A 15488-nucleotide genomic window follows, 5' to 3' on the forward strand; every position below is an offset into this window, starting at 1 on the left:
GCTGTTTTGCTGCTCCTTGCCCTCTCTGTTCTCTCCCCCACCCGAACAGCCTGGCCAGTTATAGACCCTCGTTTCTCCTGCCCTGTCTCCCTTCTGCGTCACTGTGGCACTTGGATTTATACCCTCTATTCGCCACTCCCGCAGCCCCAGAGCACTTATGTAAATATCTGTAATTTTAATTTAAAGTTTGCCTAGACTGTAAACTTACTGTAGGCAGGGACTAGGCTTACCAATTCTGTTTTATCACACTCTCCCAAGCGCTTAGTACAGTGCACACTGCAGTCGCTCAGTAAATGTGACTGACAGACAGGTGACAGGTGTCAAACTGGCACCCTTACCCACCTCAAGGGTCAGCGATCTCCCTTCAGAGAAGCAGTGTGGCTTAGTGGATAGAGCACGGATCTGAGAGTCTGGAGCACCTGGGTCCTAACCCCCGCTCTGCCACTTGTCTCCTATGTGACCTTGGTCAAGTCGCTTCAATCAGTCGTATTTATTGAGTGCTTACTGTGTGCAGAGCACTGTACTAAGCTCTTGGGCAGTACAAGTTGGCAACATATAGAGACGGTCCCTACCCAACAGTGGGCTCACAGTTACTTCTCTATGTCCGTTACCTCCTCTGTAAATGGGGATTGACTCTGTGAGCCCCACATGGAACAAGAACTGTGTCCAACTTCATCATCAATCGTATTTATTGAGCGCTTACTGTGTGCAGAGCACTGTACTAAGCGCTTGGAAAGTACAAGTTGGCAACATATAGAGACAGTCCCTACCCAACAGTGGGCTCACAGTCTAAAAGGGGGAGACAGAGAACAAAACCAAACATAGTAACAAAATAAAATAAATAGAATAGATATGTACAAGTTAAATAAATAAATAAATAGAGTAACAAATATGTACAAACATATATACAGGAAACTTGATTTTCTGGTACCCACCCGAGCTCTTAGTACAGTGCCTGGCACATAGTAAGTGCTTAACAAATGCCATCATTATTCAGCGAGGTGAATGTATGGTTGAAGTCTGCACATAAAGCACCACCTGGGGCCTTGGCGAAGCCCTCCCTAAACTGCTGATTCTACCCGTCAGGTGGAGAGCGAGGACCGGTTCGAGTGGATCGGCGGGAGTTCCATCGGAGGTGGCACCTTCTGGGGCCTCGGCGCTTTGCTCACCAAAACGAAGGTATTTCAGGGACGCCCGTGAAAGACGCCGGCTTGCCAGGGCTGGGGAGGTTTCAGTTGGTGCGGGTCTGAGGCTCAGAGCAAGCTTTTTCTAGGCTCTGCGGTTGATCCCAATCATCTACTGGTAATGACTCCGGGGCCCTCCCCTCCGTGCTCCCACAGCTCCAGGTTGTGCTGAGTCTTGGCTTACTCAGAGCACACTATGTTTAAGGCAGCAAGTGTTACCTAGTGGAAAGAGAACGGACCTGGGTATAAGAAGGCCCAGCTTTGGCACGGACCTGTTGGGCAACCTTGAATTAGTCACCTACCTGTCTCTGGGCCTCTGCTTCTTCGTCTGTAAAATGAGGGCAAAGATACCTGTTCTTCTTCCCCCTTAGATTATGATTCTCTGGGTGGGGCTCCTCTGTCTACCTTAACATTTAGTACAGAGCCTGCAACCCAGGAAGCTCTTAATAAATACATTAGTAGGGACAAGGATGCCCCACCCTTATCCAGACATGTGACCATGGGAATCAGAGGGTATCCAAAGAATGGTTCGTTCTGGTGCCTGGACTTGGATCTGAGGCAAAAGATAAAACCACTCCCCTTAGACTCTGAGCCCTATATCGGGCAGGGAATGTATTTCATTTATTCATTCATTCACTCAATCGTATTTATTGAGCGCTTACTGTGTGCAGAGCACTGTTCTAAGCGCTTGGGAAGTACAAGTTGGCAACATATAGAGACGGTCCCTACCCAACAGTGGGCTCACAGTCTAGAAGGGGGAGACAGAGAACAAGACAAAACGTATTAACAAAATAAAATAAATAGAATAGATATGTACAAATAGAGTAATAAATACATACAAACATATATACAGGTGCTGCGGGGAGGGGAAGGAGGTAAGGCGAGGGGATGGAGGGGGGACTGGGGGAGAGGAAGGAGGGGGCTCAGTCTGGGAAGGCCTCCTGGAGGAGGTGAGCTCTCAGTAGGGCCTTGAAGGGAGGACGAGAGCTAGCTTGGCGGTTGTGCGGAGGGAGGGCATTCCAGGCCAGGGGGAGGACGTGGGCCGGGGGTCGACGGCGGGACAGGTGAGAATGAGGCACGGTGAGGAGATTAGAGGCAGAGGAGCGGAGGGTGCGCGCTGGGCTGGAGAAGGAGAGAAGGGAGATGAGGTAGGAGGGGGCAAGGGGATGGACAGCCTTGAAGCCCAAGGTGAGGTGTTTTTGCCTGATGCGTAGGTTGATTGGTAGCCACTGGAGATTTTTGAGGAGGGGAGTAACATGCCCAGAGCGTTTCTGGACAAAGACAGTCCGGGCAGTGGCGTGAAGTATGGATTGAAGAGGGGAGAGACAGGAGGATGGGAGATCGGAGAGGAGTCTGATACAGTAATCCAGATGGGATAGGATGAGAGCTTGAACGAGCAAGGTAGCGGTTTGGATGGAGAGGAAAGGGCGGATCTTGGCAATGTTGCCGAGCTGAGACTGGCAGGTTTTGGTGACGGCTTGGATGTGAGGGGTGAACGAGAGAGCGGAGTCGAGGATGACACCATTTGACCTGATGATCTTGTCAGGTCATCAAGTTCTTATCCCAGAACTTTTTCTTTTCTCTTTTTTTTTCTCCTCTTTTCTTCTCCTCTTCTCTCTTCTCTCTTTTCTTTTCTGGTATTTAAGTGCTTACTGTGTACCAATCACTGTACTAAGCACTTAGTACACTGCCCTGCACACAGTAAGCGCTCAATAAGTACGATTGAATGAATAAGCTGTGGGGTAGATACTGGTTCATCCAGGTCAGACCCAGTCACTGTCTTACATAAGGTTCACAGTCTTAATCCCCATTGTACAGAGATAGAAACTGAGGCACAGAGAAGTGAAGTGACTTATCCAAGGTTGCGCAGCAGACAAGTGGTGGAGCCAGCATTAGAACCCAGTTCCTCTGGGTTTTTCCACTAGCACACACTGCTTTTCATTCAGCACAGTGTTTGGCATATAGTAAGCACTTTTTTTACAAATACCATTATTATTATTATTAGTAGTAGTAGTAGTTGTGTAATACTAGGACTTGGACTTGAGCCCCAGGTGGGTCAGGGGCTGTATCCTACCTGATTATCTTGAATCTACCCCAGTGCTCAAGACAGGGCCTAGCATGGCCTAGTGGATAGAGCTTGGGAAGGGAGTCAGAAGGCTCTGGATGTGCCACTTGTCTGCTGTGTGACTTTGGGAAAGTCATTGAACTCCTCTACCTGTTACCTCATCTGTAAAATGGGGATTAAGACTGCGAGCCCCACCTGGCACGTGGATTGTGTCCAACTTGATTAGCTCGTATCCACCCCAGCGCTTAGTAAGCACTTAATAAATAACATAAAAAAGGCTTGACAGCTGCCCCTTTATTTCTGTCCCTCCATTTATGCTCCTGAAATATGGTTCTGAAATATCTCAGGTCACCTCCCTGCCTCTCTCCCTCCAGAAATTCGATGAGCTCCTGCATCTCGCCTCCAAGGGCCAGCACACAAACGTGGATATGTTGGTGCAGGACATCTACGGCGGAGCCTATCAGACGCTGGGATTAAGCGGCAACTTAATAGCAAGTAGTTTTGGAAAGTCAGCCACCGCTGACAAAGGTAACCACAGCGAGGTCCTCTCCTCTCCTAGCAACCCTGTGGGACTAATCCAGCCTTTCTTGACCTAGAGTGTGATGGCAGTCAGCTTTTTTGGGTAGCCTGTGGATGAAGTGGGGAAGGGGGGAATCTCAGCCAGCAGGAATAATTCTCTTTCCAGTTCCTGCTTTGAAAATTGAACCCAATTTGCATCTCTCTCGGTATCTGGAAGCGGCTCTTACCCATTTTCTCACTGTCATTCGCGGAAGTGAAATTTTCCTTTGGGGTGAATCAATCAATCGTATTGAGCGCTTACCATGTGCAGAGCACTGTACTAAGCTCTTGGGAAGTACAAGTTGGCAACATATAGAGACTTGCCCTTTGAGTCTGAGGCGTTTTTCACTCCAAGGGCCTTCAGGGTCCCCCTACTTTGGAGTTGCTTCTCTCTGCCACCGACAAAAGGAATTGAGTTCAGTCACATGCGGGTGATGGAGCTCCCCCATTCCCTCATCCTTCCCTCCCCCATTGCAGGACGAGTGACGCTTGCTTCTGGGAACAGTGCCTGCCCCCACAGCGATGTCTCTGTTCCTCCTAGAGTTTTCCAAAGAAGACATATCCAAGAGCCTCCTGCACATGATCAGCAATGACATCGGGCAGCTTGCCTGCCTTTATGCCAAACTGCATCACCTCGACCGTGTCTATTTCGGGGGCTTCTTCATCCGGGGCCACCCGGTCACCATGCGCACCATTACTTTTAGCATCAACTTCTTCTCCAAGGTAAAGGGAGCTGAAATCCCCCCCATTCCTCCTCCTCCCCTCCGCCACATAAACCCATCCATGCTTCACCTGGCATTTCCTCAGTCCTGCATCCTGGGGGGAATCGTCACCACCGGAAGATCTGACGGGGATGAAGGGAAAGCGTTGATGGTGGATGGGATTTGACTCATTTGGTCTGAGTCCCTTAGCAGGCCCCTTACCAGGAGAACCAAAACAGTTTGCAAGACTGACAGGAAGTCTGTCAACCCTCTTCCCTTCACCTCCCTGGCCCCTAAGCGCTTAGTACAGTGCTCTGCACATAGTAGAAGTCATGATAGTATTCATTCATTCCGTTCAATCGTATTAAACGCCTACTGTGTGCAGAGCACTGCACTAAGCGCTTGGGAAAGTACAATACAACAATCGAGAAGCAGCATGGCTTAGTAGAAAGAGCACGGGCTTGAGAGTCAGAGGTGGTGGGTTCTAATCCCAGCTCCACCACTTGTCAGCTGTGTGACTTTGGGCAAGTCACTTAACTTCTCTGAGACTGTTACCTCATCTGTAAAATGGAGATTAAGACCGTGAGCCCCACGTGAGAGAACCTGATTACCTTGTATTTATTCCAGCACTTGGAGCAGTGCTTGGCGCCGAGTAAGTGCATAACAAATACCAGCATTATTATTATTATTATTCATTCATTCAATCGTATTTATTGAGCGCTTACTTTGTGCAGAGCACTACACTAAGCGCTTGGGAAAGTACAATACAACAATCAAAAAGCAGCAAGGCTTAGTGGAAAGAACACAGGCTTGAGAGGCAGAGGTTGTGGATTCTAATCCTGGCTCTGCCACTTGTCAGCTGTGTGACGTTGGGCAAGTCACTTAATTTCTCTGAGACTCAGTTACCTCATCTGTAAAATGGAGATTAAGACCGTGAGCCCCACGTGAGAGAGCCTGATTACCTTGTATTTATTCCAGCACTTGGAGCAGTGCTTGGTGCCGAGTAAGTGCTTAACAAATACCAGCATTATTATTATTATTATTCATTCATTCATTCAATCGTATTTATTGAGCGCTTACTGTGTGCAGAGCACTACACTAAGCGCTTGGGAAAGTACAATACAACAATCAAAAAGCAGCAAGGCTTAGTGGAAAGAACACGGGCTTGAAAGGCAGAGGTTGTGGATTCTAATCCTGGCTCTGCCACTTGTCAGCTGTGTGACGTTGGGCAAGTCACTTAATTTCTCTGAGACTCAGTTACCTCATCTGTAAAATGGAGATTAAGACTGTGCGCCCCGCATGAGAGAACCTGATTACCTTGTATTTATTCCAGCACTTGGAACAGTGCTTGGCGCCAAGTAAGTGCTTAACAAATACCAGCATTATCATTATTATTATTATTCATTCATTCATTCAATCGTATTTATTGAGCGCTTACTGTGTGCAGAGCACTGTACTAAGCGCTTGGGAAGTACAAGTCGGCAACATATAGAGATGGTCCCTACCCAACAGCGGGCTCGCAGTCTAGATTAGCAATGAACAGTGACATTTCGTATCTGTAGAGTGAGGCATTCTGTAGTGAGTGCGCAGGAGAACACACCAGGAGCCGGGCTTGTGTTCCCTGCCCACAAGGAGTTTGCACTCTCTATGTTCTCGTCTTTATTAATAATGGCATTTATTAAGCGCTTACTATGTGCAAAGCACTGTTCTAAGCGCTGGGGAGGTTACGAGGTGATCAGGTTATCCCACAGGGGGCTCACAGTCTTAATCCCCATTTTACAGATGAGGTAACTGAGGCACAGAGATGTTAAGTGACTTGCCCAGAGTCACACAGCTGACAATTGGCGAGATGGGGATTTGAACCCATGACTTCTGACTCCAAAGCCCGTGCTCTTTCCACTGAGCCACGCTGCTTCCCTTATGCCTTTATGCCACTGCTTATTTTCCTTGGTGCCAGAATTCTCCTGGGGCTTAAGGAGGTGTGGCTTTCTCCATTCCGGCTCCGAGAGGGATGGGTACGCATTGGAGGATAGGCAACCCCAGGGCCGACACATCCCTTCCCGCCAGAGGAAAAACTGCCCGGACAAGGAGCCCGCGGGGATTGCCGCTCTACCCCCTTCCCGGGTGTCATCGGGTGTCTCCTACTCCAGCCCACTGGCCCTCTCCATCCTGCCGAGAGGCTCCAGCCTCTCCTCCCACGATGCCGGAGGCAGTGAGTCCGTTCTGATATTTCCCGTATCTTCCCCAGTGCTTGGCAGATCTCCAGAAGTAGTGTTCATCATCATCATCATCATCATCAATCAATCCTATTTATTGAGCGCTTACTATGTGCAGAGCACTGTACTAAGCGCTTGGGAAGTACAAATTGGCAACATAAAGAGACAGTCCCTCCCCAACAGCAGGCTCACAGTCTAAAAGGGGGAGACAGAGAACAAAACCAAACATACTAACAAAATAAAATAAATAGAATAGATATGTACAAGTAAAATAAATAGAGTAATAAATATGTACAAACATATATACAGGTGCTGTGGGGAAGGGAAGGAGGTAAGATGGGGGGAATGGAGAGGGGGACGAGGGGGAGAGGAAGGAAGGGGCTCAGTCTGGGGCTGCTTTTTGGCATCCCAGCACCATTGGTCATGGGTTCTAATCCCGCCCCCGCCGTTTGTCTGCTGTGTGACCTTGGGCAAGTCACTTCACTTCCCTGGGCTTCAGGTCCCTCATTTGTAAAATGAGGACTGTGAGCGTGAGCCCTCATGAGACAGGGACTGTCCAGCCCGATTTGCTTGTCTCCACTCCACTGCTTAGTACAGTGCCTGGCACATAGTAAGCACTTAACAAATCCCATTATTATTATTATTATTATAGATCTCTGAGTCCAGTGTTGAACTGCACTTGGGTTGAGTTGGGTCTCCTTGGGGGGCAGCAACTGTCTGATCTGTGGTATCTGTACCTACCCCAGTGCTTAGCACAGTGCTTGATATTAGGTGCGTGATACCATAATTAATTAACAAGCTACCTTTATACTGTAAGCTTATTTTGGGATGCATCTGTTCATTGTTACCTACTGTTGTCAGACATTGTTAGACTAAGTGCATACGGTCAGCACTCATGAGTACAACGCTTAGTACATGCTTTTGCACACAGTAAGCAGTCAATAAATATGCCTTCCCAGACTGAGCCTCCTCCTTCCTCTCCCCCTCCTCCCCCTCCCCCCGACTTTACCTCCTTCCCCTCCCTACAGCACCTGTATATATGTTTGTACATATTTATTACTTTATTTATTTTACTTGTACATATTTATTCTATTTATTTTGTTAAAATGTTTTGTTTTGTTGTCTGTCTCCCCCTTCGAGACTGTGAGCCCGATCTTGGGTAGGAACCGTCCCTATATGTTGCCAACTTGTACTTCCCATGCGCTTAGTACAGCGCTCTGCGCACAGTAAGCGCTCAATAAATACGATTGAATGAATGAATGAGTAAATATGATTGAATTGAATGAAGACGACTGAGTGAATGAAAGTGCTGAACATCCCTTCCCAGCCTGACTGAGTTATTGTAGTAGTTCAGAGGCTGGTATTGCAGTATTCCGAGAGGCGCTGAAAATCAAATTGAGGTACGGAGGAGCCCATGCCTGTTTTTTTGGCTTTTTGGTAGTGGGCTCAGCCTGTGGGCATTGAGGCCCCCCCCCTCCACGGATGGCACTGCCCAGCAAGGCAGTCTGGGGTTCAGCTCCACAGAGCTGGTTTAGACGACTGACAGGTTTCAGGGAAGCGGCCGCTCGTCATTTAAAGATTGCTCGGAACATGCCAGGGTATGGATACAGCTGCTGAAGATCAATTGGGACCCTAAGATTTCTGGGCTGGGCCTCCTGCCTTCCCTCTGGACTGTAAGCTTGCTGTGGGCGAGGAACGTGTTTGCCAACTTTGTAGTCTTCCAAGCGCTCAGTGCAGTGCTCTGCATGTAGTAAGCACTCCATAAATGCTAGTGATGGGTTGATTTCCCTTCACTCGCCTTTAGGCCTAGCCCTGAAACCAATCTGACAGCTCCCTCCCCTCCCCTCGGCAGTATTGGCCGAGTACTTGCCATGAGCAAGTACTGCGAGCCCACTATTGGGTAGGGACTGTCTCTATATGTTGCCAAATTGTACTTCCCAAGCGCTTAGTACAGTGCTCTGCACACAGTAAGCGCTCAATAAATACGATTGATGATGATGATGAGCAGCACTCTGAGCACTCGGGGAGCAGACCCAAGTCCCTGCCTTTGAGGCGCGTGCAGTATTTTGGGGGAGACGGGGCATAAATGGACTAAGCCGGTGGGATTAGTTGTAACAGAGAACAAGCAAATGAGTGAGTCCACCAATAATAATAATAATGGCATTTATTAAGCGCTTACTATGTGCAAAGCACTGTTCTAAGCGCTGGGGAGGTTACAGGGCGATCAGGTTGTCCCACGTGGGGCTCACAGTCTTTATCCCCATTTTCCAGACGAGGTAACTGAGGCCCAGAGAAGTGAAATGAAGTCACTACAGATCAAGCCATGAGATCATAGGGGGAGTTAATCGGAGGTGGCTTCTTAGAGCTTGGGCCTAGGAGTCAGAAAGTCATGGGTTCTAATCCCGGCTCTGCCTCTTGTCTGCTGTGTGGCTTTGGACAAGTCACTTCACTTCTCAGTGCCTCAGTTACCTCATCTGTAAAATGTTTAAACTATGAGCCCTATGTGGGACAGGGACTGTGTCCAACCCAATTTGCTTGTATCCACCCCAGCTCTTAGCGCAGTGCCTGGTACATAGTAAGCACTTAACAATTACCAATGATTAATTATTATTATTATTATTGGAGGAGATGGCTTCCGAGGCTGACTCAACAACAATAATAATAATGATGGCATTTATTAAGCGCTTACTATGTGCAAAGCACTGTTCTAAGCGCTGGGAAGGTTACAAGGTGATCAGGTTGTCCCTTGAGGGGACTCACAGTCTCAATCCCCATTTTACAGATGAGGTAACTGAGGCACAGAGAAGTGAAGTGACTTGCCCAAAGTCACACAGCTGACAATTGGCAGAGCCAGGATTTGAACCCATGCTCTTTCCACTGAGCCACGCAAGCTGCCGCTTTTCCAAGGCGGGATCTAAGAAGAGTCAGTCAGTTGTATTTATTGAGTGCTTACCTTGTGCAGAACACTGTACTAAGCACTTGGGAGAGTACAATATAGCAATAAACAGACACGTTCCCTTCCCATAAAGAGCTTACAGTCTGGAGGGAGCCATTTCATTTGTATATATTTATTACTCTATTTATTTATTTATTTTACTTGTACCTATCTATTCTGTTTATTTTATTTTGTTAGTATGTTTGGTTTTGTTCTCTGTCTCCCCCTTCTAGACTGTGAGCCCACTGTTGGGTACGGACTGTTTCTATCTGTTGCCAGCTTGTACTTCCCAAGCGCTTAGTACAGCGCTCTGCACACAGTAAGTAAGCGCTCAATAAATACGATTGATTGATTGATTTCAAGGTCACGATGGCCCCATGCAGGTGAGAGGTTCCAGGTGACGCTCGATGACGCTCGCGGAGAGGGTAAAGCCGTAAGAGCGGCGTGCGCTGTCGGGGGCTTTCCAAACGCTGTGTCTCTTGCTGTGGCAGGGAGAGGTGCAAGCGTTGTTCCTGAGGCACGAAGGCTACCTGGGAGCCATCGGGGCGTTTCTAAAAGGAGCCGAACAAGACAGTGAGTACCGCGCTGCCGGGTCCGGAGCGGTCGTGTCACCCTGGGCAAGTCGCTTCACTTCTCCGTGCTTCAGCTACCTCATCTGTAAAATGGGGATGAAGACCGTGAACCCTGTGTGGGACAGGGACTGGGTCCAACCTGATTACCTTGTGGCTACCCTCGTGTTTAGAGCAGTGCCTGGCACATAGTAAATGCTTAACAAATACCACAATTATTATTATTGCTATTAACAAATACTGTAAAATAAAAAAAGACCGGTTGTCAGGCCCACGCTAGCTGGCCGAGAGTGGTGACCCAGAGAAGTGTGGTGTATGGGAGAGGTTTGAGGGGAAACTGCTTTGTTCTGCTTTCTTTGAGGTGCTAAGTGGGAGATTGGGGAAAAGAGTTGAGAGGAGGGGAACATATGTCATTTAAAGCCCTCAGAAGGACATGGCTGGCTTCTCTCAATCAATCAATCGATCAATCGTATTTATTGAGCGCTTACTATGTGCAGAGCACTGTACTAAGCGCTTGGGAAGTACAAATTGGCATCACATAGAGACAGTCCCTACCCAACAGTGGGCCCACAGTCTAAAAGGGGGAGACAGAGAACAGAACCAAACATACCAACAAAATAAAATAAGTAGGATAGAAATGTACAAGTAAAATAAATAAATAAATAAATAAATAGAGTAATAAATATGTACAACCATATATACATTTATACAGGTGCTGTGGGGAAGGGAAGGAGGTAAGATGGGGGGATGGAGAGGGGGACGAGGGGGAGAGGAAAGAAGGGGCTCAGTCTGGGAAGGCCTCCTGGAGAAGGCCTCTCAGGAGGGAGCAGGGAAGCCAGGCCTTTGGTCAGAAGGGCAGGGAATGGATCTGACCAGCAAACATCCAGGTCAAATTAATCGACTCCAAAAATAGCCCTTGGGAAAACTAGGGAAGGACCCCCTGCGATGCTGCCTCTCGCTGTGCAGGGGAGATTCCCTTGACAATGCCTCGTTTTGGGATTTTCCACATCGGTTCTCTCAGTTGGACCTCACGACACCTCCATGAAGTAGGGAGAGGCCGGTATTGCTATTTCCATTTTACAGATAAGGAAACTGAGGGCCAGCTGTTTGAGTAAGTGCGTTTTGAACTTGGACTTGGAAAGGGTCTTACTGCTCGGATCCCAGTCCTGGGATTTCGCACACTGGAGTCAGGCTCATCAGTCAATCAGTCAATCGTATTTATTGAGCGCTTACTATGTGCAGAGCACTGTACTAAGCGCTTGGGAAGTATAAATTGGCAACATATAGAGACAGTCCCTACCCAACAGTGGGCTCACAGTGGGCTCATCAGAGGGCTTTCTCAGCAGACCCCTTGTCCTTTCAGAAACAAGAAATTGGAGAAGAGCTATGACTTTCAGAGTTGGGCATTGAGGTTGGGTGGGCATCCCAAGGAGCTCCATAGGGAATGGCTTCCTTAACTCTCCTCTCGCTTCCAAACCAATCTGACGGGGGCCTTCATCAGTTTCTTTCGGCGAAGACTTTGACCTCAGCACAGAATGGGTGGTTGGAATGTTGCCACCTTGTACTTCCCAAGCACTTAGTACAGTGCTCCGCACACAGTAAGCGCTCAATAAATATGATTGATTGATTGATTGGAATTCTGGTGGCTGCCCATCACTCCCCAGAGTGAATCCACCTGCCGTCCGCTTCTTTTTACTTCTCGGACTTTTCTTCTGAGATATTGCGGGCTGACCTGGAGAGCTGCCCTGGAAACGGCTGGGGAAGCTGGGTGACTTTGGCCGGGAGCTCTGACCATCCCCTGGGTTTCATCCTTCCAGATCCCAACCAGTACAGCTGGGGTGAGAATTACGCTGGGAGCTCCGGGCTGAGGAGTACATCCCCCGACGACCTGAACCCCATGCAGAGAGCCAGGAGTGGCACGGTGAGTCCTACTTGCTGTCCCAGACAGCCCAAACACCCAACTGGCAGGAGAGGAAGTAGAGTTGCCCGTGGCAACTCTCTGGAAGTGGTCCAAAGCTTCTGGATTATATCGTACTCTCCCAAATGCTTAGTATGGTGCTTTGCACACAGTAAGCGCTCAATACATACGAATGAATGATTGAATGAAATGACCTCTCTCCCCACCCTGCATCTTTCCCTTTCATCCTCTCCAATGCGAAGATTTCCAAGCCTTAATTTTTCTTCTCGAGGCATTCCTTGGTACATTTCCTGTTTCCTTGGCACCACATTTGACCTTTACCCAGAGGCCTGGATTGAGCTCTGAAAGCACTGTTTTTCTTTTCATTTTAACTGTAAAGACATGGGGTGTCTTTCTTTTCTTTTTATTTTAACTGTAAAGACATATTGCCTTACAAGCAATCTCTTTTTGGACAGCAGAATCCTTTTTCAGTAATCTCGACATCTTTTCCCACATTCCCTGAACTTCTGCAGCTCTGCCTAATGTTCCGTCTGGTGGAGAGGTTCCAGACATTTGCCCCTTCTCCTTTCTTTCCCCCCCACCAAGTATTTCTGAAGCACTTACTATGTGTTAGGCTGAGGTAGATACAAGCTAGTCAGGTTGGACACAGACCATGTCCCGTGTGGGATTCACAGTTTTAATCCCCATTTAGCAGGTGAGGTAACCGAGGCGCAGAGAAAGTGATGTAACTTGACCAAGGTCACCCAGCAGGAAGAACTGGGATTAGAACCCAGGTCCTTTGACTTCCAGGTGTGTGCTCTTTCCAATAGGCCACACTGCTTCTCCTGAGACCTATTTATCCTATACTCTGCCTCCCCCCCGCCCCCAACTTCTCTGCGAAGGAATAAAGGTCAGCTTCTGCCACTTCTTTGGGCCAAATCAGCCAGTGGTTTCTTATTGGGTACTTACTGCACTGTACTAAGTGTTAAGAAGAGTACAATAAAGTAAAGTTGCTAGACACAATCCCTGCCTTCAGAGAATGTACAGTTGAGGAAAAAGCAAGGTTTCTGATTTGGCTGCCAAATCAACAATAAGTACCTTTGAAACAGAGAAGCAGTGTGTGGCCTAATGGAAAGAACACAGGCCCGTGAATCTGAAGGAGCTGGGTTCTAATCCCGGCTCTGTCACTATCTGCTATACGATCTTGGGCAGGTCACTTCATCATCATCATCAATCGTATTTATTGAGTGCTTACTATGTGCAGAGCACTGTACTAAGCACTTGGGAAGTACAAATTGGCAGCATATAGAGACAGTCCCTACCCATCAGTGGGCTCACAGTCTAAAAGGGGAAGACAGAGAACAAAACCAAACATAGTAACAAAATAAAATAAATAGAATAGATATGTACAAGTAAAATAAATAAATAAATAAATAGAGTAATAAATATGTACAAACATATACATATATACGGGTGCTGTGGGGAAGGGAAGGAGGTAAGAAGGGGGGATGGAGAGGGGGACGAGGGGGAGAGGAAGGAAGGGGCTCAGTCTGGGAAGGCCTTCTGGAGGAGGTGAGCTCTCAATAGGGCCTTGAAGGGAGGAAGAGAGCTAGCTTGGCGGATGGGCAGAGGGAGGCCATTCCAGGCCCGGGGGATGACGTGGGCCGGGGGTCGATGGCGGGACAGGCGAGAACGAGGTACGGTGAGGAGATTAGCGGCGGAGGAGCGGAGGGTGCGGGCTGGGCTGGAGAAGGAGAGAAGGGAGGTGAGGTAAGAGGGGGCGAGGTGATGGACAGCCTTGAAGCCCAGGGTGAGGAGTTTCTGCCTGATGCGCAGATTGATTGGTAGCCACTGGAGATTTCTGAGGAGGGGAGTGATATGCCCAGAGCGTTTCTGGACAAAGATAATCCGGGCAGCAGCATGAAGTATGATTGAAGTGGAGAGAGACACGAGGACGGGAGATCAGAGAGAAGGCTGGTGCAGTAGTCCAGACGGGATAGGATGAGAGCTTGAATGAGCAGGGTAGCGGTTTGGATGGAGAGGAAAGGGCGGATCTTGGCAATGTTGCGGAGCTGAGACCGGCAGGTTTTGGTGATGGCTTGGATGTGAGGGGTGAATGAGAGAGTGAAGTCGAGGATGACACCAAGGTTGCGGGCTTGTGAGACGGGAAGGATGGTAGTGCCATCAACAGAGATGGGAAAGTCAGGGAGAGGGCAAAGTTTGGGAGGGAAAACAAGGAGTTCAGTCTTCACTTCTCTGTGCTTTATAAAAAAGCACATCTATAAAATGGGGATTAAGACTGTGAGCCCCATGTGGAACATGAATCTGGCCAACCTGATTATCTTGTATCTACCCGACCACTTAGAACTGTGCCTGGCACATAGCGCTTAACAAATATCATGCAAAAAAACCCAAAACATAATTGTATTTCACGACTTTAACACAGCACTAAATCATAACTCCTAACCTTACCTTTCAGTTTTGAGGGGAGGGGCCCTGTACTTCCATTGGAAAGGCTGTTTTGAGCCACTTCACATCTGAATCCTTTTTGCCCCAGAGCCCCTCCCCTTAAAGTTACTTCAAGAGTCCTTCTCAGTGTCTGTGTGAAATGAGATCTTTCAGGAAAGTTTCCAAGGACTTGAATCCATTATTTCAAACTGAGGGGCTTGAGTTCTATAAACTGTACCTGTACCATCCAGTTCCTTTTGGCAGTGAAGGGGTTTGAGGAAGAAAGGAAGAGTGATGTGGTTTTCCCCCAGCACCCTCCCCATCTTGGCTCACTGTTCTCCCTTGTAACAGTGGTTGTTCCTTTTCTTGCACGTTTATTTTTCTTCCCTCTCCAGTGATCTGTTTATATCCCGCCAGTCTTCAGTAAGGAACATCCCGGGTTTGCGGACTGTGGGTTTCAGCCACGTGGCTCTTTGGATCCAGCCTCGGGGATCTGACTCATGGTTTCATCCTTCGTCGTGTGTCTGTCGCATGTCCCTGTTGGGTGGCCAGAGACTTCGTCTAACTCTCTCTCACCTGTGTATCATTCAGTCGTATTTATTAAGCGCTTACCGTATGCAGCGCACTGTACTAAATGCTTGGGAAAGTACAATACAACATAAAAAGTGACATTCCCTGCCGATAATGAGCTCACAATCTTTCCTTTCCTACGGTGTAGGTAGTAATAATGATGGTTTTTGCCAAGCACTGTTCTAAGCACTGGGGTAGATACAAGGTAATCAGGTTGCCCCACGTGGGGCTCACAGTGTTAATCCCCATTTTACAGATGAGGTAACTGAAGCGCAGAGAAGTTAAGTGACTTGCCCAAAGTCATACAGCTTTTGGCGAAAGCGGGATTAGAACCCACAATCTCTG

At 48.2% G+C, this 15488-nt stretch overlaps 1 protein-coding gene across 3 annotated transcripts in view; it reads left to right on the plus strand.

Annotated features, from left to right (window-relative positions):
- Positions 1-15488, plus strand: part of PANK4 (pantothenate kinase 4 (inactive)) — a 56527-nt gene that overhangs the window by 21679 nt on the left and 19360 nt on the right. For all 3 annotated transcript variants that reach the window (XR_005451070.1, XM_038746475.1, XM_038746474.1), the window contains 5 exons: positions 1087-1179; positions 3624-3777; positions 4349-4530; positions 10151-10232; positions 12046-12149. Coding sequence is in view for 2 of the 3 variants with exons in the window: in XM_038746475.1 (XP_038602403.1) it covers positions 1087-1179; positions 3624-3777; positions 4349-4530; positions 10151-10232; positions 12046-12149 (615 nt within the window). In the remaining variant the exon portion in view is untranslated. The remainder of the gene's footprint in view (positions 1-1086; positions 1180-3623; positions 3778-4348; positions 4531-10150; positions 10233-12045; positions 12150-15488) is intronic.

This window comes from Tachyglossus aculeatus, chromosome 5 (genome assembly GCF_015852505.1).
Source record: "Tachyglossus aculeatus isolate mTacAcu1 chromosome 5, mTacAcu1.pri, whole genome shotgun sequence".
NCBI classification, from domain to species: Eukaryota; Metazoa; Chordata; class Mammalia; order Monotremata; family Tachyglossidae; genus Tachyglossus; species Tachyglossus aculeatus.